The following is a 25,000-nucleotide window of genomic DNA, read 5'->3' as shown; positions in this document are numbered from 1 at the left end:
CCGAGCCTCTGACACAGCCGTTCTCACCGGCCCCGGAGGAGAGAGGAGAGAGGAGAGGTAGGGAACTCAAGATGCTATCTGCGGCCCCGACCACTTTTCATATACAAATGTCCCCGTGTCAGAGCCCTCTAATCTGCACCATCAGCCTGTGTGACAGAGGCACGGCTCCCACAGACAGCCTATTGTCGCCGCACATCTCCAGGCGCTTTATGTTGACTGGCTGCCCCGCGCCGCCGAGCGCACAAACAGCCTCCGCACGTCAATAACCACCTCTCTGACTGCAAATACATGATCCAGACTCAACTACGTGCTGCTGAGAGAGAGAGAGAGAGAGAGAGAGAGAGAGAGAGAGAGAGAGAGAGAGAGAGAAAGAGGGCTGCCCCCCCACCCCCCCACCCCCAGTGAAATGATGTTTGCACATTTGGCTGTCCGAATGAACTGTCATAGCGACTGATATATGGCGTTGGGGCCCCTTCTTAAACATGACAAAATAGCACAGATAGTTAAATGCCATATGTTAAGCGCTTACCCCTATAGGATAAGGATTAAGCAGCATGCTTTATGGCATGACATATATTAAGAGTGATAAGCATGATCCTTGGAATGTGGCGAGAAGATAACAGATTGATGTGCTGTTACATTGACTCCAAATTCACTAGTGAACTACTGGAATATGTACTCAAGATTAATACTTTAGGCTCGAGATTTCAAATTGAAAATGACCTTCGTTTATTTCTCTGCCAAGTAAAAATATACCATCAGGACCCCCCCCCCCCCCCCCCCTTTTGATAAATTTGAATATGTAATTTTAAAATGGCATGACACGTAGGCAAAAAGTCGTTTTTGTATGAATGCCTGACCTGAGGAAAGTTATCCCATCACCCAAGTTTAGCTTCTACAGTATGGCTGATTTGAATGGAATGGCTGAGTGTAGCTCCTGACTATAACATTGACCTTTGAACCCTACTGTATATGAACCACTGAGCTATATTAAATATGTCGATGATATGAACACAGACTGAGATCCTGTCAGCCAGCACAAAAATCTATATCAAAATCGGAATTGACCTGCTTGACAAAATCAAGTTAGCAATATCAGTATCTTTCTCTAAACCGCTTCTTTTACAGACTTGCTTTTATGTAATTGTTTATGTTGTGCTAATTGTGTCCCATTGCTGTAAATATTACTTTTCTTTTTCCATTTTAGCATTTCCCCCCCAAACATTATTGTTATATTTATATTCATTAGCATGAAGTCATTAGCAGCATAAGTTTGTTTTTCAATGAATATTTATTTTCCTACGGTACCTGTGATGCACTTTGTAACTTTGCTTTGGAAAGCGCCAGAACAAAACAAAAAAAGAAATCTATTATTTATTGTTATTATTATTGCAATTTTTTCCCTGTGGTTTCTCATTTTTCTGTCTGCCCAAACAGGCAGCAGTTCACTGAGGCTGTTACAGAGTGTGCATCCAGTTCATCACAGAAAGCAAATTGAATCTGGGATGTCAGCAGATGTGGTCCAAACAATATTTACAGCCTCCCTCAAGAGAACAGCTGTTTTTGTTTAGCAGATAAATAAGGAGATGGAGGAATGGATTAATGAATACATGTGTGCCAATTAAGACAAACAAAAGGAGGAGGGGGGGCGGGGCGGGGGGGCGGGGCTGCTCACCGGCTGTGGTGTGGCTTTGGGCTCCGTCGACTTGACATGGAGGTGCGTCATCATCGCTTGCAGACGCTCTTTGTCTTTCGCTAGCTGTAATGAGGAAGGAGAAGGCATTACATCTTTCGTGGGGAAATAAATCTATTTCTCTATTTTTGCATAGAAGGCACAGTTTGTTCTTAATGCGTTTCGACAAATCGGTTTTTGCTCCGTGGAACATCTACCGGTAATGTGGTCCAAATTGTCCGATTGTCAGCTGCTCTACCGCTGCTCCAGACGATCTGAACAGTTAGCGTCTCCGACTCAAGGTTAAACTACACTGCGTCTCATTGCCAGTAAGCACCCGCTCGATCCCCTCTGTACCTGTCGAAAAGTCGGTGCTGTCTTAGCTGCCAGCTTCTATTATGGTGATAGGCTCCATGCAGAGGAAGCGTGTGTGTCTGATAAAGCTTCGCGCCTCCTTCCCTCTAGATGATGCACAGCCGGAGCGGAAATAACAGGCCCGTCGGTTGTGCTGTGCTGTAATGTTGAAGCAACTGAACTCATAATAACCTGCGTTGTTGAAGGTTAACATTCTGCAAAGCAGGATTGTTTTGTAATCATCATCAATCGCACATTAGTTGGCTATTATGTGGCTAATATGTGTACTGTAAGTGGATATTGTCTCAAATCTGCAGTAAGTTAAAGGTCTCCGCTAGATCTGCTTAGCAACTGTGGCGGGCACTAATAAATACAAATACCACTTAATGGGATGGTTTGTTTCATTTCAGCCTTTCATACTTAATAAAGAAGTGTAACCTTATTTCAACATACCCCCCCCCCCCCCCCCCCCCCCCACACACACACACACACACACACACACACACACACACACACACTTCACTGGCCATTACAAACCCCCACTAATGGATTGACACTGAACCATGTCTTTTTCCATAAGTGCATACTTAATGTACATATGCATATTTTTGTCCTTCTCCCTCACAGAAAAGACCACTCGTAGAGGACACTGCATTAAAACCAGTGATTACCAACATCCCAGTTTCCTGCAGTGGGGCTAGGGGGAACTTTTCCATTCAATGAACCCCCCCTCGACATTGAGCGTGCCCATCCACGCTGTGCTGCCGAGGCATTTCACCAAGTGTTTTATTGTTGGTGCCAAACAGTTAAAAGTCATAAATAACTTTAAAACCCAGTAAAATTCAAAATGTAATTATCTTCTCTACTTAGCCCCCGGGCCCTTCATATATCTTTTGCCTGGCTGTCATGCATACATAACACATTTTTAATGACTGGTTACTCGCAAATGTACAAAATAATTTCATTCTACTACCCCCCCCTCTGCACGACTGACCCCATGGCTGATATCAGATGGACAGGGTGGGGTGCAGCAGCAGACACTGAGGAAGTGTCAGGAGGAGATGACACAAATGTTTGGGCCAAAACAAACAGTTGGGACAATACCTGCAGCTCCAGCTGTTGTACGACCTGCATCTGCACCCGACACTGGGCCGTGCTCCTGTCATCCAGGGCGTGCTCATTGTTAAGATGCCTGGAAAAACAAAAACACACAAAAAGATGGTGTGAGTTTGTGGCGTTTAAGAAGTCACAGAGAAGTCTTAATGACGCGATCTGGTAATATTGATTATTTTAAGAGCAAAACTGAGCCCTCTAAGAGAAAGAATCATAATATCATAATAATATAATATTTGAGTAAATAGTAGGCAGAGCTTAAACATAAAAGTTGCAAAGACAAGGATTAGTAATTATCTTGCGAGCCTGTGGAGAAACACCTCTTTTAACAGGGAAGAATGACATTCATATTTCATGACGGTCATGTCTGCTCCAACTTGACTTCATAGATAAGAGGAATGATTGAAGAATTCCAGGTTGGACTTCCTTTGCTAAATTATGCACCAGGGCCCTAATAGCATCTCTTCTCAATGCACCTTGCTTTTTGCATGGTCGTTTTGCCTTATTGTGTGTCCCCCCCCCCTGTTAATTATGTCATCAAGATTAAGAGAACTCAAACGAAGCCAGAACGAAAGGCGGACGACAACAGAAAAGAGGAGATGGAATCTGTCACAAACTTGAATTATGGATATAATTATGCGTGATTATTTTATACGGCAAAGATGTTCTCTTTTCCTGTACGTTTATAACTAATCTAAATAAGTAGCTCGCCGGGCGGCAGACAGGGTTTTTTCCCCGTGATTTATATAAAATGGTGGAGATAAGGTTCACGAGTGAAGGAAATATGATTGGAGGAATTTTATCAGCCTCTGCATGAATTACTGTTTGAAAATGCTTATGCAGGGGCATTTCATTAATCATTTAATCATAATCCGAGCAGGATGTTTGAACTGATTTCACAAATACCCTTTCATTTCACTACTTCATTATGCTCGCTAATGGATCCAATATATTATATATATCATAAATTATATCACATCTTCGGTGACCATGTAGGTCACTGTCACCAGGCACGCCTGTGTGTGCACACAGTGGTGCCGGCAGATGGAAGAATGGTGTGCGAGCGAGCGACGTGCCTGCCTTCTCAAATGCACTTTTTCTGTCATTTACTGCAAATCAACGGTGGCCACCGTCAACCCGGACCCGCCACGCTGGCAGCGCTGGCAATATGATGGCCCAATAAATCTGAGGCCAGTGCGTTATGTACAGACAACACATTTGTGCATTAACAAACCACCCATACACCCGCAAAACAGACACATGTGAGGAGGGGATGCAAAATTGATAGTGCTCCGCTCGAAATGTGAAGGTTTCTGTTCAGCTGGGTATTTTCAACCTTGAGGTGGATGATTTAAATCTTTATGGGAAACGTGGTCTTTTTCCCCCCCTGTGGGTCCGCCTATTGTGTTTTGATAATACATTTTTCAAAATGCCTGTGATATACATTCAGCACTTGAAGTTAATTATTTTCGGCCAAAAAAAGAAGAAGAAAAAAAGAATTAAAAGGGCATATTTAAAGAAAGCGTGGGCAATAACCCCTTGCTGAAATCAATTCCGTCCACTCTTGGCTGTCCATTTGCTCGAATCAAATAAATGCCCATTTAATTAAGTAGGTAGGAGAATGAAACTGGTAAACATCTCAGGACATCTCACTAAATTTCAAAGAAGAAAATAATAGGTAAAGACGTTTCAACTTCAATTTAACTGGCACAGAGTGCATTTTCAATGAAGGCTGGCCTACGTGAGGAGCTTCGGAATTCCTCTGTTCATAGGAGCCATGTGCCCTGCTTCTTTTCATCCTTTGTTACAGTCCACTTTACTTCTTCTAATGACATGAGAGTCACAGTGCATAATTAATAGGAAATGAAATATTCAAATGGCCCTAATGCAGTGTTGAGAGGAGCGTCTGGACACGGGAGCAGGGGATATGGGGATATGGGGAATTGACATGGAGAGAGACTATGAACGTTGGCATGTGTCACGTTCTGGACTTCAAATGAAAGGCGCTGTTAAAAGCTCTCTGGCAGGATGACAGTCCCTAATGCAAATTGCCACAATAAAACAAGTTCAACAGACATTCCTTAAACAGTCGGCTTTTTACGTATCAGTTAGAGTGCCTTGTGTGTGTGTCTTTTCTCTCTTTACAGTTTTTAATTATATAGACTGGACCAAGAGCTTAACACTGTCCCTATGGAAGATTTATCTTGCTCAGTGTTGGCTGGAATTGTCCTCATTTTAAATTGCACACAGATGTCATTTTCTGTATCAACTAGGCTTAAAAATGCATTATACATTTCTGATGCATATTTACAATTATTTTTGACAGTAAATTTTTGTGTGTGGATTTAATTTATTTATTTATTCCTTCCTCTTTTTTTAAGAATTAAAAAATATATATATTTTACACGCATGCATTCATTCCTAACCGGAATTCATTGTTTGCATTTATTTATGTACATTTATTTATGTATTGCTTGTAAAATAAAATGGTCTATATACCTCACAACACTATTTCTTTGACATTCACTGGATATTGAATTGACTGGCTAGTGGACTTTTTGCGGCTGCAGCAGCACTAGAGGGCACTGCAGGGTTTCACTGGCTCTGACCTCTGACCTCTGAGTGGACACTGAAGAGAGGGGTCTCTTGACCTCATAAAAACACCAGGCTGTGCTATGAACGAGCCCCACCCACCCCGCTCGGCTCGGCTCCGCGCCGAATGGAAAACAGGAACAGGGATTTGGAGCTTTGTATTTATCAAGATAGTGCATGTAGGTATGTCATGTTTTCTTTAAAAGATAGAATAAATATGCGCGCGGTTTAAAACAACATTTCAGTCCCGTGTTACTTGTTACTGTTGGCATGTGCGGCTGAAATCTGGTTGACGTTAGCGTCCTCCTCACCTTTCTCTCTCTGTGGTACACTGTGTTCCACACACACACACACACACACACACACACACACACACACACACACACACTTCTCTTCACCTTCATTTTCCAAACCTTTCTACCTTAGGAGACTTGGAAAAAAAGAAAGACGTATAATGGCTGATTTATTCTTTGTTTTTATTTGTGATTCCTTCTGGAGGCCCAGAGTATCAGTCGCGGGGCTTCATGTGGAAGTGCTTAAGGGTTTGAGAGTTAACACCTTGGTGAGCTGCTCGCACTCTCGCCCGCTGTTCAACAAAGGCAGCTTTGTGGAGACTCTCCCCAAATGTTTTCTTAACATGTTCCAAAGCAGTTTAGGCAGGCAACTAAAGTAAACAAGATGTTGCCATGATAAAAACACTTGTAAAAACATGGCAGAGTGCACTTAGAGACTTTTTAAGGCCCAGCTTTACCGGGCGCACACAATTTAATTCCCCTCTCTTCTATAAACAAAAGGGCGAGGCAATGTCAGAATACAATAAATAGCGATGGATTGAAGGGGGCACTCCCAAAGCTGAAATGTGTTGTGTGTGTTTTTCAGACTGCGGGGGGCCGGGGGTCCTGTTTGCTCAAAACAATTCAAAACTGCATTCTTCTGGTCTCGCCTAGAAATTGTAGGCCATTCGGTCACAGCCTCTTTACAATCCAGTGTTACCCACTTTTCAAAGTCTAACTGATCTCAAAGTGGATTTCTGTATAGGATGGGGATGTAGAAGATTCAAAATGTTGATGAAGAGAGTCCAGCCTTTGGGCTGAGTGTGCGGCACAACCGGCGCTGCTGCACAACACCTCTGTCTGCCGCGTCCGCGAGGAGACGCGCTGTTGGCTGAGTGCTTGTTTTACGAGAATGGAATTGTGTCATATCTTGTTGAAAGTGCGACTAATCCGGGGTGACAGTGAGCCATTGATCTGCTGCCACAACGCAGATGTTTTCATCCTCTCCGTAACCATGGCGCTGTTATGTGTTGGATTACCTCGAGCGCACTGCACACAGGGTTGATTAGCAAAGGAGGGCTCTGGCTCAGACAGGGACTCACACACAGCTAAACAAAGCCTGGACCGGACCAGACCGGACCGGGCTGGACAGGCTCAACCTGGCTGCACACAGTCCAGAGTCACAGGAACATGCTGCACAGTAAAGTGACGCTGCCTTGGTTAGTTCTCAGAAGCCTAATAACACAGTTACATTACTTTAGTATGCAAAACACGGAGCTGGTGTGTGGCTCCACAATCAAACGAGAGAGAGAGAGAACAAGGAAGAAGAGAGAGAGAGACGAGGCCTGAGAGACGAGGGCCAAAGACAAACAGAGCAGTGGGAGAAAGACAGAAAGAGCTGAGCCAGGCAGGCAAAGACACACACAAGCGATCCCCCTGTCCAGTGACAAGGGCAAACATGCCGGGCGCCCTGAGTGTGGGCTGCCACAGATAAACATCCTCCCGCTGTTTGTTTGGGAAAAACCGCCCCCGTCGCCATGGGAACAGCACTTATCACAGGAATCAGGGGCCCCCGCTGTTCTCAGAAGGAGACCCCGCCTCAGCAGCACCCTCGTGGGGAGAGGGCCAGCCGGGCACCCACACCCAGGAACTAACACCCACACCCAGGAACTAACACCCACACCCAGGAACTAACACCCACACACCCAGGAACTAACACCCACACCCAGGAACTAACACCCACACACCCAGGAACTAACACCCACACCCAGGAACTAACACCCACACACCCAGGAACTAACACCCACACCCAGGAACTAACACCCACACACCCAGGAACTAACACCCACACCCAGGAACTAACACCCACACCCAGGAACTAACACCCACACCCAGGAACTAACACCCACACACCCAGGAACTAACACCCACACCCAGGAACTAACACCCACACACCCAGGAACTAACACCCACACCCAGGAAGTAACACCCACACCCAGGAACTAACACCCACACCCAGGAACTAACACCCACACCCAGGAACTAACACCCACACCCAGGAACTAACACCCACACCCAGGAAGTAACAACCGGCTGCACCTGTAGTGCCTCCAAGACGCCGAGGGGGGGGGGCGCTAGGTGTAACGGAGCCGAGGTGACTGAGGACACGCCAACACAGATAGAAGCAGAGCTCTGCACTCCTTTCCACTTACTTGAGGAATGAGAGGAAGTCGTCAAACACCGCCTCACACCCGGGCCACTTGCAGACCCCGTGGCCGTAGAGAGGGTGACTGTGAGGGTGACTGTGGTGGTGGTGATGAGAAGACTCTTCTAGCGTGGATCTGAAACACAGAGAGACACAGGGACAGACACACTCATTAATAAATACTAGTTTACATTGACCAAATAGTGGTACACAGACATTTCACTGTTGACCTCTCACAGGCCTCTGGCCACATGGCCTGGCTAGGGGTCGAGGACGATGGTGGCTGGTGTTAAGCTGGTGGCTGAACACTGACTCATACCTCCCTCTGTGTACCATGTGACGTCTCGACAGGAAAACGTTGACTTGAAGTTGACCTCTGAACTTTGAGGTGGCGTGGTGGGATCAGCGTAACTGTGATCTCTGCTTGCTCTACTCTTAGGAGAGGGGACTTTTGGTGTGGCGGCCCCCTTGTGTGAGCAGAACCAAATCAACATGTAATTATTTAGCACCACTGAGCCATGTTGCAATTCACTTTGATCCGAGACTGCTAGGGGGCTCCCTCGCTCGCTGCTGTTCCCCCGCTCTGCCCACAGCGTCGTGTCCCAGAACCCACCTGGAGAAGTTTGCTACCACCACAGTATGAAAGCCCCAAACACATCAGCCACCTTCACACTGCGCGCAAACGGTAAACATCCCCGCCTGGTAGCAATTTATCTACCCACCAATCCACATCGCCAGGGGCTGACATGCATACATCTATGGGGAGCGTATGGCTCCTCACAATCAGTCTAAATAGCGGGGGGAACGTCCCTGAAAAACAAACTTCACAACATCTTCCATATGGCGAGAGGCGTGGAAGCGCAGAAAAACCACAACCCGGCGCTGAGCGAGCGGGGGCCTGTGTGTGCAGGCAGTGTCTGCTAAGAGAGCGAGACAGGCAGCCATATGGACACAGGCACTATACAAGACACACAACTTTCAGCTACAAGAGCCTGGGGGACTGGCCTATATCGCTACCACCTGTGCTTCTGGTGGCTCCTGAGCACATCACCGCTGCTGCTGCTGCTGCTGCTGCCGCTGCTGCTCCTCCAGTCTGAGCCCTGCTTATGTAATGGACCCTTCTCCAAGAGCTTGAAGACGGGCCGGACAGGAGAGATTCATTATACCCCAAACCCTGTTGTGGTGCCATGAGGGAATCACAGCAACCACTATGGTCTCATATGGATATTCAATAAGGGGCAATAGCTACTACTCCTTAAGGACACTTCTGAGACAGCGGTAAAAAAAAGAAAGAAAAAAGAATCTTGCATTGTTCAGCCAATCGGGTGCATCCATCTGCCATGAATTAAAATTGCAGTAAAAAAGAAAAAAAAAGGGGAAGGAGGAAGGAAAAAGGGAGAATGAATCTAATCATAGTGTGCCAATTTTGCAGGATTAAATAGGCTGATGTTCAGATTAAAATCTCATTTGTATCAATGTTAGTAAAGCTGTACCTCAAGTCGGAAATTTTAAGGGTCGTCACAGGTTTCCTTGTGTTATAATTACTTGCTTAGGAGTTCACATTGTTCATAACATGTGATAATTGCATTGCAATTAGGAAGCAGTCAAGCATTCATGAATGTGGTTAGCGGTTTTTCACCCCCTCTTTCAAAAGTCAGATTTTTTAAATTCAATTATGAATTATGCATTCACATTAAGACCTCTGTTTTGATACAGCTAATAAATAGATGGCAGAAGACCTATTATAATGAGTTTTTAACAAGGGAATGTGTGGCCTGCTGAAGGTAGCGCTGGTGTTTAATTTAAAGAGATATTTTTTCCTTGTTGGTTATAATTCTGTATTAATAAGATATTGAAATGTGGAGTGCTGCGCCGGGACTGGCTGAGCACAAAGCATTGTGAAGGGCTGGCGGCACAAGAGCCCTTTGAAACGCTGGATGGCTAAACAGTCGTAAATGACAGAATTTACACCAAATGAGCTACATTAGTGTAATAGGAGAAGAGCAGAGCATTCGTGGGCTTTCTCCTGTTGGTGAACTCATTCAGCACTAGGGGGGGGTGGAGAAGAAAAACGGCTCTAGAGTTCCCCGCGTTGCGTTGCAGCCACCTCACGACAGCTCTGTGAGGATGTTGTTATTGTCAGGCAGCCCTGGGAGAAGAACACTCCACTGATCTTGTAAACAGCAACGTGTCTTTGGCTTCGTTTGGAGAAGAAGGAACATTCGAGTGCCTCTAGACCCGGACACAACGCGTCTTCACACCTTCCAGGTGTCGCACCATGTTTACCTGTGCACACAGAGAGGAGGAAGTGCAGAGAAGAGGTGTGCTTTCGACAGCTGGCAGCCAGTTGTATTCTACTTCACTTCTTTTGAGGAGATGCTTTGGGTCATAAACAAGTCATGATGTACTGATGGGCTGAATCTATCGGGAGAGAGAGAGAGGGGAGACTCTAGGTCAGAGTCTGGCCATCGTGTGTGAATCCAGTCACAACACACTCCCTCACTGTAGGTATTGATGTCGGCCTATAATTCCCCTGTGGGCCCCTTTTACCTCTCCGGGCCTGGACTCTCTCCCTTCCTTCCCTCTGTCACTCAACACTTTGCCCTAAATGATTTCATTATCATTTTCCTGCTGTAAGACAAATGAAAGGCGAGGGAGAGGGGCGTGTCGTGAGGGAGAGGGGCGTGTCGTGAGGAGAGGGGCGTGTCGTGAGGGAGAGGGGCGTGTCGTGAGGGAGAGGGGCGTGTCGTGAGGGAGAGGGGCGTGTCGTGAGGAGAGGGGCGTGTCGTGCCAAATCTGATTATTTATCTCCTTAACAGATTGCTGCCTTACAGTCCCTGAGCTGTGGTTACTGATGGTTGCCGGGAAGTAAAGTGGGCCAAGCGCTTTGTGAGGACGCTGGTGCTGCTGCTGCTGCTGCGGCGCACTCGCGCTCTCTCTCCACCAGGCTGATGCAGCCGGCGCGTTGGGAATTGATGTCAGATACAGATCGGAAACATTTCATTTAAATAAGCAAATCATCCAATAAGGACGAGCCGGCTCGTCCGGTGTATCTCGGTATAGGTGGCTCTCCGTGCGTCCCAGAGACCCGGGTCGGGGAGCTACACTCACTGGGCTGACTGACTGACTGACTGGGTGGTATCAGGCTGGTTGTGGTGCAGACAAACAGAAAGCCCGTGCAGCCTGGCCCTGCCAAAGTGTTCTGTGAGACAGCTAAAAGCAGGAGGCACACGTGCCTCGTCTTCGGTGTGTCAAGCCGGCAGTGATTGAATTTCTCCTCCTTCCTTAAGACGGAAGTGCAAAGCTCCGGCGAGTGATGCCTGTGGATGCACTTAAGGTTTTAGTTGCAGGCGTCGCTGTGCCTGGGCAGATTTATATGACACATGAAACTAACTACATGGTACTTAGGGCCTGCTGTAAACCAATCTGAAGCCAGTCGGGAAAACAGGCCCATCAGCAGAGAGGCTTGTTTCTGTTGCATGACAAAAGGACTTGCAAAACCGCATCAATTAAAAGTTCATTAAGTTCAGCACTGGGAGGATGAGTGGATGCTCTCTATTTACGCCCGGGCCGGCCCATAGCCCATTATCTCCAACCTGATTATTCAAATCCCTGGATTATAATACAGCCCTTTTTCTCACAGCCTGCCCGTGGAATAATCACGCTTAATATTATTTCATTTCTCTTCCCGTGGATTCTGATTGGAATTGAGTCTGCATCATCAAAAGAGGAGTAGCGCTCTTGATAGTTTTGCGATTTAAAAGTGTGCCCAAATTAACACAAGGAAGGATTATTGCTTGTGTGAATCTAAATGAGCATCATCCAGTGTTTAAGAAGGACATGTTTTGTGCTCACTTTGTGTCAGTCATTGGTTTTGTAGTAATTGCGTGTTTGAAATTTGGGTAATCCGTGCCTGCCTAGTGCAGAGAGAGAGAGAGAGAGAGAGAGAGAGTTTGAGAATCACCTGCTTGGTTCCCTGACAGATCTAAGATACTGGGTGAGTATTCAGGGCCAGATTGTTAAAGTGCTGTTGACATCTTCTTTCATCTCTGACAGTGAGAGCGAGGTGGAGGGGCTGCCGGCTCTTTGCGTTACGTCTTCTCCGACGTCTCACGGAGCTTCTCAGTTGGGACTTGTTGTATCTTCTTCCCCACGATTGATGCTCACCTCGTTTTGCACGCTGGCGACGACGCGTGATGGAGTGACCGTGTCAGCGTCCTCCTCTGTGATTAGTCTTTAGCCACATGGCGTCCAGACTGTCAGCCGGGCGCTGGATGGAGCACTGCAAGCCTCTGGATACTGTCAACTGTGAGAGGACCAACGCTCTCCCAATTTATATACTATATATATATATATATATGTGTGTGACCCAGTATGTGCATGTGTGCAACTGTATGTGTGTGTCTGTGTTGGGAAGATAACGTTAAAACACAGCAGAGGATAAGCCGACACGCATTTCTTTCACGGGTAATATAGCCGTGTCTCCTGTAAACCGATGACACTGTATGGGTAGAGTTGAAAGCAATATTGGGCTATGAATGACCTAAGACATGTGAGGTGTGATGTCGAGGCAAGCTGACAAGAACAATAATGTTCAACGGAAAGACCGATATCTGGTCAAAGTCTTGTTGTTAGCGGCGACTAAGAAGGCAATCACCCAGGGAACTAGTGCAAAGAGGAGCCTCCTCTCTGAGTCACTGTTGAGGAGATATTTGACGTGGAAAGACTCGCACATGTACTGAGAATCCAACAGTCGCAAGTGAATGAGAAGTGGGGAAATAGGACTGCTTAGAAGAGCCATGATCACAGAGACACCACTTGAACCACTGAAAGAAGACTTGAATTGCATCGCAATGTTCTGTATCCCACTGACATGTCTCATGTTTGTTCTGTGGTGACTAAAAGACAAACACGCCGACGACACGACTGCTTTGAATTTGCATCTGAGCATCAATGAATCATATAGTGTTTCTCTTCGGTGTCAGTTTGCTAGCTTGTTTGTCCCCCGTCTAGCAGTGTGTGTGTGAACCCCTCCTCACCTCCCCTAGGCCTGTTGGTTTAGTGCGCTAAACGTGTCTTCATCGGCATTGCTTTCATAACGACACGTAGGTTTTGATCACTGAAACACAAGTCAGATGTTATGCAGTGAGCTCATGGCGCCTGGAGGCTCCTCACTCGCAGTTCAAAAGATCAGGCGTCGCTCGGTGCAAGAAAACAAGTAAATGTGTAAGATGCCAAATTAATTCCTTCCTTAAAGAAACAGACGCGCCTCAGAGAGCACGTAGAAGATCTATAAATCTTTCAGAACGTTTAGTAAAAGTCTATCATAGGTGACTTAGCCTGCATTTGAAATGGCAGATGCCATACTCTTTCATTTAGCAATGAACCGGCACGTAGCAACACCACCCGATGGTGGGTATGTAAAGGATATGTTTTTTTGCGGTCTTATAATAGTTTTCTAACTGTTATTCTTGTAGCGTTCAAAAGTTGTTTTACTGAAATGACAGGCGATGATTTAAGGGTGTTTTTTAACACGTCAACAATGTCCCCAGTCTGAAGGGGACGTGAAGTGTACAGGATGTGTGGTTTTCCGTCGCTGTAAAGACATCGCTAATCTGACTGCTTTTGAGGAAAACGCAGCTTTAAGTCACAGCTGCAGTTTCCTATGTGCAACTGACACAATACCACCCCTGACCCCCCCCCCCCCCCATTAATAGCACGAAGATTCCATTTTCTTTGCTGCAATCTCTGCTCCAAATCCCTCCCAGGTATTTCTGCAAATTTCCCAGCTGGATCCAAGCACACAGGAAAAGTGCCTGTGTCGGCCTTAATGAAAATAGTACTTACAAACTATAAATTAATATTCATCTGTGGGCAGAAGCCTATGGGGACGTGTCCGTCAACTGAGGCCCAGTGAGAAATTGCTATTTTAAATAGGAATACTTGTAGATGGCGCATAGGTCTCCGGTTTGCTATGGATGAAGATGACAGTGAAGTGTCTAAAAACTACCAGTTGGAAGTTGCATAAAGAGAAAGTACGCCGCTTTGAAAAACCATTGCTGTATAACGTGCTTACCGCAAGTCACGCCCTCTTCCGGGTTTGGCATGGGGCCTAAGCGATTTCACTCCTCATTCATTTTCCCATTGACGTTTCGTACAATCCTTATGAAAATAATTTTACTTGGAAGTGATTCAGCTATAGTCAGAATCTCAGACCAAAAACTGAAACGAAAAACTCAAAACAAAACCGAGTGAAATGAAAACGAAATTCTATGCTCATTCGTGATTCTGAATATCACTGAATCGTTGGTTTGTCCAAGTAAGACTCTCCTTTTTATGAGGATTGTCAATGGAAAAATGAATGAGGAATTCACTGCCTGAGGCCCGGTGGGCACTCTGCGATGGCGAGACGTCGGCTTTCTATAAAGGCATTAGCTGTGCTCATTGTGAACTCGTGTGCCTTCGCTGACCCATGCTCTTATTGTGAAAGATGTGGAGCATATGCGTGCATTTGTGTGTGTGTGTGTGTGTGTGTGTGTGTGTGTGTGTGTGTGTGTGTGTGTGTCTGTATGTGTGTGTCTGTGTGTGTGTGTTCTGGGGATTAGACAAAAAACAACAAAAGAGTGGTGGGCAGAGGGGGGCCCTCACCCTTCTCTCTTGTGATGACTCATGTACTGGCCGTTGGAGGAGGCGTGCTGGTTGAGGAGTGGGTTCTTTGGCGGTGCCGGGGAGGACAGGTCGAGCCCCCGGTGGCCGTTGTTGTTGTTGCTGCTGCTGTTGTGCTCCTCCTTCACGTGAGCGTTCGTCACCACCTCCTTCCACAGTTGCTGCAGATCGGCCGGAATCATGCCTGCAACAAACAAATTGGATAATGAAATCAATTAACGGCTAATCCAAGTCTCCTCGTCACTTAATTAAATCAAAGCGTCTGTAAACAAAGCCGAGTATTAATTAGAAGATATTGCACACTACACAGGGTAATGCACTGAGAGCTCGTGTCTCCTCCCTCCCTCCCTCCCTCCCTCCCTCCCCCCGCGCCTCCTTCTCCCCTCCCCTTTTTCCCTGTGATCTGAAGCGTGTTTGTACACACAAATCTGTGGCGTTCACGCACGTTTCATGGCCCCACGGTAAATAATTAACATCCAGACAAGGCATGAAATCTGAATAATCACCATCATTTTCTCGCAGCAACAACAACAGAGACGTGGGGGGGGGGGGGGGGGGGGGGGCACACAACAAAAAGTTTACAATAGCAAATGCTACAGATCAGCCCCCCCCCCCCCCCCCCCCCCCTGCTGGCTGGCTGCCTCCTTGAGAAACAGGACCCTGGGGTAATATTCTCAAAAGCGCATTAATGTGCAAAATACTTAAAGCTGTGCACCGCCTCCAATTGACACAGAAGACTTAAAGCTCATTTAACAAGTCAAGCACACTGCTGCAGCTCACAGCCCTTCTGTAGAAGAAGAAAAAAATCCCTTGAAGACAGAAGACATTTTTCCCCCCCGCGCGGCGCGCTGCTCTGGAAATCCATCTATACGGAGCGCGCGCGTGTGTTTTCTCTGAGCCTCTGAGTGACAGCCATCCCCACACCCAGGGCCAGATTGGGTTGAGGGAAAGATAATGCCGTGTTTGTGCACCCCACTATCCGTGTCTGGGAGAACTGAGCCTTTGTTTGCACACAATGTATATATGTGTGTATGTGTCCGTCTATAGCGTGTCTGTTAGCGTGTCTGTTAGCGTGTCTGTTAGCGCGCGCGGCACAACTCTGCTTTCATTTGACACAAATGAGGCTAAAGCTGATATGTAAAATAAGACCCGGCATCGGCGGCGTATAGGCGCACAGCAGCTTCTGTGGCTATTTGTATTGTCAGTCAAAACATCGTGCATTTGGGTAACCCCCATATTTTTAATAGCATTTTGAAAGATCCAATAGCGGGATGTGTGTGGGATTTGTATGGGGGCATTCAGATCTGAGCTTAAATAAGCTGCATGTTTTAAGCATGGTGAAAGAAGCCCTTGGATATGTGGTGAATTAAACCACAGAGCAATGGGAAAGACCACTCGTTTAACATTACAATTAATTAAATCCATTCTCAAAATGAGCGCTGGCAAATGAAAGATGATTTGCACATGCTTATCTCCTTGGGTTTATATTCTCCGGATTTCTCCCCCCCCCCCCCCCCCCGCATTTCTAATCACCAGCTCTATAGATACCAGAAGTGCTCCTTTCAAGCACCAGATTGTAATACATTGTGTGCAAAATGCTTAGTCTTAATTTATTCCTGTTGTGGAAAATAACTGTGAGGTGAAGATCTCAATACGATCAGCAAAAATATTTTTAATTTGATAAGCTCCTAAAGATTTTAATTACGCTGGTAATGGAGAACATTGGCCTAATGAGGCGAAGGACTCCAGAGAGACGCAGGGGCTGAGAAGTGTGAAATGAGTGTGATAGGACGGCTGTACGTTCACACTGGATGGTTTGCATATCAAAGAGCAGGAAATGATTGCAGGACAAATCAATAACCTTTCCACGTTCCAAGGAGCGTCTTTCCCTCATCCCGGTGTTTCCACGCGCCTGCCTGTATTCTCCCTCATGCTCTGCCATGCCTTGATGTGGCCTAATCCAAGTGCACATCCATGACGGGCTCAACATGCTCAGCGTTGCGCCCGGCGTTAAAGCATGCTAATGCTAATCCACTGCTTGTTGCTTTCCAGCTGCATGATATTAACAGATCTCATTGTTGTTTTGGAATCCTTGGAGTTAAAGTTCCCCCCCCCCCCCCCCCTCTCTTCTTCTGTGATGGCTGGTTTTGGAAAGGGAAGGTCACTGGTGATGCGAGTGTCCTGCGCTCCGACAGCGGGAACAATCATTTTCCCCCCACTTGGTGCCCGGTGACAGTGGACGATGTATTTTTAGCCGATGTGCTTGACAGGGCGGCCCACACTGGCTCAATTACCCAGCAGTCCTGGTGACCCCGGGCACCACTGTTTACTCAGATGAAACCGCAGCGCATAGCCTGCTCTGATGAGAGGGGTAACGGAGTGGGACCAAGCTGTCTCCTCCTGGATCTACTCCCTGCTTTTATGGCTCCGTCTCTATGCGCTGCTCCCATCTAACCCTAACCTCATTGGACCCCTTCAAACTGTAGCAACAGCTATGGCTCATGATTCCACATAAATGACAATAAAATATCATTTACGCAAACGTCTCCAAGGGTATTAGGTTCGGTGTTTTGGGCCAACTGCATTGAGCTTCTCCTGGCGAGGTCCCCATCTGATTACTGTGGAAGACACCATGACATTGATCTCCAAATCCCTTTTTGGGGGGGCCGTCTGTTTGTCCATCCTTTAAAATGCCAGATTGGTTTATCTTTCCTCTTTCCATTTTTCAACACAACTGTTCCACTCGTTACGACTGGGAAACACGGACTTGCACTTTAAAAAATGTATGTTGTTGGGACACTTGATTGATCACCGGCCTCTCAACTCAATTTTACCTCTGCAGGTAGCTCTGGCACCGAGACAGGCCGAGCTCTTCAACCTTTTCCCGTCCTTGTCCCCCTGTACCCAGGTGACCATGTTCAAGCAAGCAGAAAGTTGATTTAAGGCTCATAATGACATCAGTTGCAGGCCATCATCCCGGCGAATAAAAAATGGCCCCCGGTGCTCCTGGCTCTTTAAAGTGGGCTGTTACTCCTCACGCGCAGAGCCGGTGCCATGGGGGGACAGTGACACGGCTATTAGTTTATTGTTCCGTCAGGCTGGGACCTCTACGGCACCCCTGTTTATGTTGGCGTAATCACTGGCCCGCTGATATGCACCCCTTAGGCCTGAAATATGTCCTGTCCTCCTCGTACTGCAGGAACTATTAGTGTACCAGTAGCCCACTGCTGGACATATCAATCACTGACAGGTCAGACGCTGCTGTCCCCCATGCGCTGCTACACTGCCAGCACTTCATGGCTCGCCACATTCTTTGCTTTCATATTACAGACAAATTTGTCTTGTCACTATCCCACTGGCCGCTCCCAGACAGCTTAACTGATGTTGTGCGGCCACAAAAACTCACTCTCTTACAGAGCGACCTGCGGGAGGGCGTCGGGGCCACAGGCTACACTTGAGCCAATCGGGATGCGCGGAGAGGTAGTCGCCGAGCGCCGTGACACGCGGACGCAGCACCTGAGCGATGTTACGCCATTGTCTCACTGACGCACTGATCGGGTCAAGAGGAGAGGCTTTCTGTGTGTGTGTGTGTGTGTGTGTGTGTGTGTGTGTGTGTGTGTGTGTGTGTGTGTGTGTGTGTGTGGGGGGGGGGGGGTTGGATCACATTTATATTTATGAGAGTTATATCCTCCCCAAACACATTGTTGCAATTTATAACAGATACGGTCTGGCCGCTTCCAAGACTTTGAACATTAATGTCAAAAGAATTTACCGCGAGAGAAACAAATTAAACTCCAGAGAACGTGAGTGAGCAATTGTTCCGTTCGCTCAAAACGGCTATCTACACGTTTATACTTAATTACTTCGATCACGTTTTTGTAGAGCTAATTCAATGTGATTCCTCAGTCCACCTATTTGGAATAAGAATGCCTGTAATCTGTCTCGGGAGACAATTCAACTAAGCAGGAGACTGAAGCCAGATGAACTGCAGTGTAAACTGCGTTGTGGTCGTCAAACACTTTGGAAGTACACATTGCAGACATCCTTGTTTTATTATTATCCGTGTTACAATGAGCTAATATTTGCAAAACTTGTTAGTAAATTAAATGTCTCACTACATGAGAAAAGCCAACGGTGCGTTTCATGTGACAGCAGTGGCCTTTTCAAACAATTCTGTTGATATCTACATTTTGAAATGAAATAAATAAATAGCATCAGTTAAAAGTCACGCCAATTCAACGCCCCCCCCCCCCCCCCCCCCCCCGAGTGTGAATGCAAATCACCAGGGCCCAAACAGAGCAGTTGAACTCATCATTTCCGTTGCAGTGCTAACTACTAGCTGGATATTGTAGATTAGATCTGAGCTCTATAGGCCTGGCCCGCTGGTGCATGAAAGAGTTTAGCGATGTGGAAAACAGAAAGGTCATCAATAACTTCAAACAGTCAAGCAGAAAATGTGTAGAATGGGAAGAGAAACTGGGGGCCCGGAGCCTAAGTGTTTTAACAGCTGTCCGAGACGCAGCATTCACATCAATGGATTCCAAGGGCAGACTAACCAGGTTTGACTGGATGAAACAAACTGAAACCAACCAATCTTGTGTGGTGAGATTTCAGTTCCTCCTTTTGATGTTGATACAAACAGCGTCCAAGAGAAATGACCCTCCGCCTCCTCCACTGCCTTATGAAAAATAGTGAAATAATAAAATACAAAACGCAAACTAAACTCGAAACATCTGTTTCTAAGAGCGTAGGTGAGATACCTTAGGTATTTGATGATGACACTAGTATAAACAGGATGGACCGTTGTGAAATCCCGTGAAAGTACAGTACCGCGCCATATCTGGTGTAATGCTTTACTCAAAGGGCGTGTGCCTGTTTGCCAGACATCTCTGACATAGGGCAATTGAGCAAAGCACACTCACAACACAGCAGCCCTCCACGCCTGCGCCTATGGCAATCGTCTGCTAAGCGGATGACTGATTCCATACCCAGTCCAAACAATAACACCACTGTACAAACCCTGTTTGTGTTTGCCCAGTACCTAAGCACCCCCCCCATGCCCTCCCCTTTTATAGCCCTTATCTTGTTATTTCAAAACTGTTTGTCTTCGCTGGGAATGAATAGTCAATGTCATGTTCCAAAACCTCGATGAAGGCGTCTTTGTCACGGCGCGAACCGCTCCTTAAGAAAATATTAAAGAATAAATAAAGAAATAAACTTCCTGGCCAAACAAGTATTGACTCCACTATCACCTAACAGCAGGTTTCACAATGACAGGTTCACTGGGAGTTGAGGAACAATAGGGGCAGTCTTCCTCCAGGCTAAAGGGATAGCCACCAGGATGCTAATCAAACATCCCGTACAGTAGGTACAGAGAACACATGGACAAGACATCACACTTCCCCTTCTGCACACCTGTACATTTCATTTCTACTGTCACCAAACAGGTGGACGATGGAGTATGCGGCTCCTTAGTGAATGTTAGTGAATGGGGGAACGGGAGAGCGAGGCCTTGGGTAGATGAGCAGCTGTAAATGTGTAAACCCTGAGTCAGTGTGTGACTACGTGTGTGGTTAGGCAGCATACAGTAGTGCTGCATTGTTCACTTGGAGCAAATTTGTACAGGTAGAGTCGCTGTGCAAGTACAGCACAGGTAGCACAGCAAACAGAGACAGTAGACAGTGAAACAGTGAATCTGGCATGCAGTATTTAGCGAGTGCAGGGACAGAGCACAGCAGAGATACATCAAACCTCCATATAGACAACACTGACTGGCCAACGTATGATTTTTAATAAAAGTCAGATAGTGGCCCGATATATCGCTAAACAGATATATCAGTCTAACCGTGTCTCGCAACATTTTTGTCTTATTACCTCCAGTCTAATGTTCAGTAAAAGTAGTGGGTGGAATTGTAACTTGGCATAAATTGAAGTTGCAATTGAACAATTGGATTGGAGGTTACAGAGATGTATGGGTTCATCCCTACAGTAGATGCACTGTTGGAGGTTTGACAACTTCATGCCAAGGACCCATAATTTAATGACATTCAATGACAGACCCACATTTGAAAATTAGTTGAGATTTCAGTGACTATTTGTATTGTAGATAGAGAGTCATTCTTCTACATGTACATTCTCTATTGTGTTAACTTCTTGTCAGTTAAATAATGAAGTTTAACAATCCATTAATTCAGGGGCAGTATAGTATAGCAGAGTGCTAACGTTAGCTACTGACCCTGAATGAGGGAGTGCAGGGGCAGTAGAGTATAGTATAGCAGAGTGCTAACGTTAGCTACTGACCCTGAGTGAGGGAGTGCAGGGGCAGTAGAGTATAGCAGAGTGCTAACGTTAGCTACTGACCCTGAGTGAGGGAGTGCAGGGGCAGTAGAGTATAGTATAGCAGAGTGCTAACGTTAGCTACTGACCCTGAGTGAGGGAGTGCAGGGGCAGTAGAGTATAGTATAGCAGAGTGCTAACGTTAGCTGGTACTGACCCTAAGTGAGGGAGTGCAGTGGCAGTATAGTATAGCAGAGTGCTAACGTTAGCTACTGACCCTGAGTGAGGGAGTGCAGGGGCAGTAGAGTATAGCAGAGTGCTAACGTTAGCTGGTACTGACCCTGAGTGAGGGAGTGCAGGGGCAGTATAGTATAGCAGAGTGCTAACGTTAGCTGGTACTGACCCTGAGTGAGGGAGTGCAGGGGCAGTATAGTATAGCAGAGTGCTAACGTTAGCTGGTACTGACCCTGAGTGAGGGAGTGCAGGGGCAGTATAGTATAGCAGAGTGCTAACGTTAGCTGGTACTGACCCTGAGTGAGGGAGTGCAGGGGCAGTATAGTATAGCAGTGTGCTAACGTTAGCTGGTACTGACCCTGAGTGAGGCAGTGCAGGGGCAGTAGAGTATAGCAGAGTGCTAACGTTAGCTGGTACTGACCCTGAGTGAGGGAGTGCAGGGGCAGTATAGTATAGCAGAGCGCTAACGTTAGCTGGTACTGACCCTGAGTGAGGGAGTGCAGGGGCAGTAGAGTATAGCAGAGTGCTAACGTTAGCTGGTACTGACCCTGAGTGAGGGAGTGCAGGGGCAGTATAGTATAGCAGAGTGCTAACGTTAGCTGGTACTGACCCTGAGTGAGGGAGTGCAGGGGCAGTAGAGTATAGTATAGCAGAGTGCTAACGTTAGCTGGTACTGACCCTGAGTGAGGGAGTGCAGGGGCAGTATATAGTATAGCAGAGTGCTAACGTTAGCTGGTACTGACCCTGAGTGAGGGAGTGCAGGGGAATGCCTGGCTGGCCGGGCTGTATGGTGAGCAGCCCCTGTCTCTGGAGGTTGAGCAGGTGCTGCTGCTGGAGCTGCTGGACCTGCAGGAGCTGCTGCTGGAAGGCCAACTGCTGCGCCGACACCTGCTGCTGGGGGAGTGTACGCACACACGCACATGCACACACACATACATATACATACATACATACATACATACATACATACATACATACACACACACACACACACACACACACACACACACACACACACACACACACACACACACACACACACACACACACACACACACACAGAGAGACAGACAGACAGAGTGGGAGAGGCACACCGTCAGCAAACATATACAGTACTGGGTAGCATAGGAGCCAGCGCAAACACGTAAAGTTGACATACAGGTTTGCACAATATGGATTCATGTAAGCCTGCAAAAAAAACAGAAAACAAAAAAGAACATGCAAATTCAAGTTCAAACAACGTATACATCTGAACTCAATGAACTGCTGTGTGAACTCATAGTTAAGAATGTAAATTTTAAAACGTACTGTACTCTATCGACACGTGTTTACACATGGAAAAAAGAAAGGAAAGAGCAGTTAATGTACTACTCAAGCAAACGCACACCAAACAGTACAATGCAATTTCCCCACATTGTGCCGTTAGTGCGGGTTTGTCTAGGCACACTTAAGACAGGTAGAGTATACATCTCTCTCTCTCTCTCTCTCTTAATTAACGAGGAGTCGGGAGGCAAATGACAAACAATGAAACAACATAGTTAATCATTCATAATAAGAGCCACAGGAATTTAATTACAGCCATTCATAATTCAGCAAACAACGTGTGACTAAATCAAAGTGCTTAATAACCACCCCAGCCACTCTCACAACTCTCCCAGGCATGGCGCCGAGCTCAGGGATACACTCTTCCCCCAACCAGCGCAGCACGCTGTGCTAAATCACATACTCTAGTCTGGATTGACTAGAGGAATAGAGCTGTTCTGTCACATAAGGGGGGATAAGCGGGCATCTTTTTGGGCTTGACCGGCATTTGAGAGTTTGGCTCTGGGTGAAGTGAAACGTGATGAAAAAGCGATGGAGGAAGGGAGAGGAGAGCTGAGAACAGACAGGAGAGAAAGTCAGAGAGAGTCAGAACAATACATAGGAGGAAATTATCTAATATCTCCTCTGAATCAGAACAACCCCAGAGATGTTAGTTAGATAACAGGAGGTGGAGAGGAGAGAGATGACTTCTGACCCTCTCTCTGGACAGACCCCTCTCTCTGGACAGACCCTCTCTCTGGACAGACCCTCTCTCTGGACAGACCCTCTCTCTGGACAGACCCTCTCTCTGGACAGACCGTCTCTCTGGACAGACCCTCTCTCTGGACAGACCGTCTCTCTGGACAGACCCTCTCTCTGGACAGACCCTCGGCCAGCTCGACTGAACAACAAGCTGAGATAAAGATCCAGAGGGGCGGGGCTTACCTTGTTGTGTGTACTTAGTGACAGATAAGGAGGAGCAGATAACATAAGCAGGCCTGAGAGGGTACAGGATGCCAGGCCTGACTATGAGCACACAAGGCCAGTTGTCAGGCGGGTGGAGGGGTGGGTGGAGGGGTGGGTGGAGGGGGCATTAAAGCACCGCGCCCTGTTACCAAACACAGGATACACCACTTTGTTTACTTCTCACAATTGAGTGCATACAAAAAAGGTCTCGGTGCGACGCGGCCGTCAGGTCAGAGACCACTGAAACAGCCAGATAAAACTCCTCCACCCTCCCCTCTCTCCCTGCGCCCACGCCCCCCCCGCTCGGCTTGTCAAAAGGGTCCACTGGTTCTTCTCTGTCCCACACCCAGACTCTTCCTCTCCCCCACACCCAGACTCCTCTGCTCCACACCACGCAGACTCTTCCTCTGTCCCACACCACCCAGACTCTTCCTCTGTCCCACACCACCCAGACTCTTCCTCTGTCCCACACCACCCAGACTCTTCATCTGTCCCACACCCAGACTCTTCCTCTGTCCCACACCCAGACTCTTCCTCTGTCCCACACCCAGACTCTTCCTCTGCCCCACACCCAGACTCTTCCTCTGTCCCACACCCAGACTCTTCCTCTGCCCCACACCACCCAGACTCTTCCTCTGTCCCACACCACCCAGACTCTTCCTGTCCCACACCACCCAGACTCTTCCTCTGCCCCACACCACCCAGACTCTTCCTCTGCCCCACACCACCCAGACTCTTCCTCTGTCCCACACCACCCAGACTCTTCCTCTGCCCCACACCACCCAGACTCTTCCTCTGCTCTGCCCCACACCCAGACTCTTCCTCTGTCCCACACCACCCAGACTCTTCCTCTGACCCACACCACCCAGACTCTTCCTCTGACCCACACCACCCAGACTCTTCCTCTGCCCCACACCACCCAGACTCTTCCTCTGTCCCACACCACCCAGACTCTTCCTCTGCCCCACACCACCCAGACTCTTCCTGTCCCACACCACCCAGACTCTTCCTCTGCCCCACACCACCCAGACTCTTCCTCTGTCCCACACCACCCAGACTCTTCCTCTGCCCCACACCACCCAGACTCTTCCTCTGTCCCACACCACCCAGACTCTTCCTCTGCCCCACACCACCCAGACTCTTCCTCTGTCCCACACCACCCAGACTCTTCCTCTGCCCCACACCACCCAGACTCTTCCTCTGCTCCACACCCAGACTCTTCCTCTGTCCCACACCACCCAGACTCTTCCTCTGCCCCACACCACCCAGACTCTTCCTCTGCTCCACACCCAGACTCTTCCTCTGCTCCACACCCAGACTCTTCCTCTGCTCCACACCCAGACTCTT

General features: G+C 47.4%; 2 protein-coding genes across 2 annotated transcripts in view; one reads left to right on the top strand and one right to left on the bottom strand.

The window, feature by feature from the left end:
- gpr27 (G protein-coupled receptor 27) overlaps nucleotides 1-25,000 on the top strand; it is a gene marked incomplete at both ends in the record, with an annotated part of 228,038 nt that overhangs the window by 19,186 nt on the left and 183,852 nt on the right. The gene's annotated exons all lie outside the window — the stretch shown is intronic.
- foxp1b (forkhead box P1b) overlaps nucleotides 1-25,000 on the bottom strand; it is a gene marked incomplete at its 5' end in the record, with an annotated part of 91,536 nt that overhangs the window by 14,707 nt on the left and 51,829 nt on the right. Inside the window, 7 exon segments of the mRNA XM_083660961.1 lie at nucleotides 1,676-1,759; nucleotides 3,131-3,218; nucleotides 8,217-8,345; nucleotides 14,858-15,059; nucleotides 22,129-22,279; nucleotides 23,998-24,612; nucleotides 24,701-24,997. Coding sequence (XP_083517087.1) covers nucleotides 1,676-1,759; nucleotides 3,131-3,218; nucleotides 8,217-8,345; nucleotides 14,858-15,059; nucleotides 22,129-22,279; nucleotides 23,998-24,612; nucleotides 24,701-24,997 — 1,566 coding nt within the window.

Source organism: Poromitra crassiceps (assembly GCF_964638095.1).
Source record: "Poromitra crassiceps genome assembly, chromosome: 25".
NCBI classification, from domain to species: Eukaryota; Metazoa; Chordata; class Actinopteri; order Beryciformes; family Melamphaidae; genus Poromitra; species Poromitra crassiceps.
The sequence above is the reverse complement of the archived record's forward strand: the minus strand, read 5'-3'. Positions and strand labels throughout refer to the sequence as shown.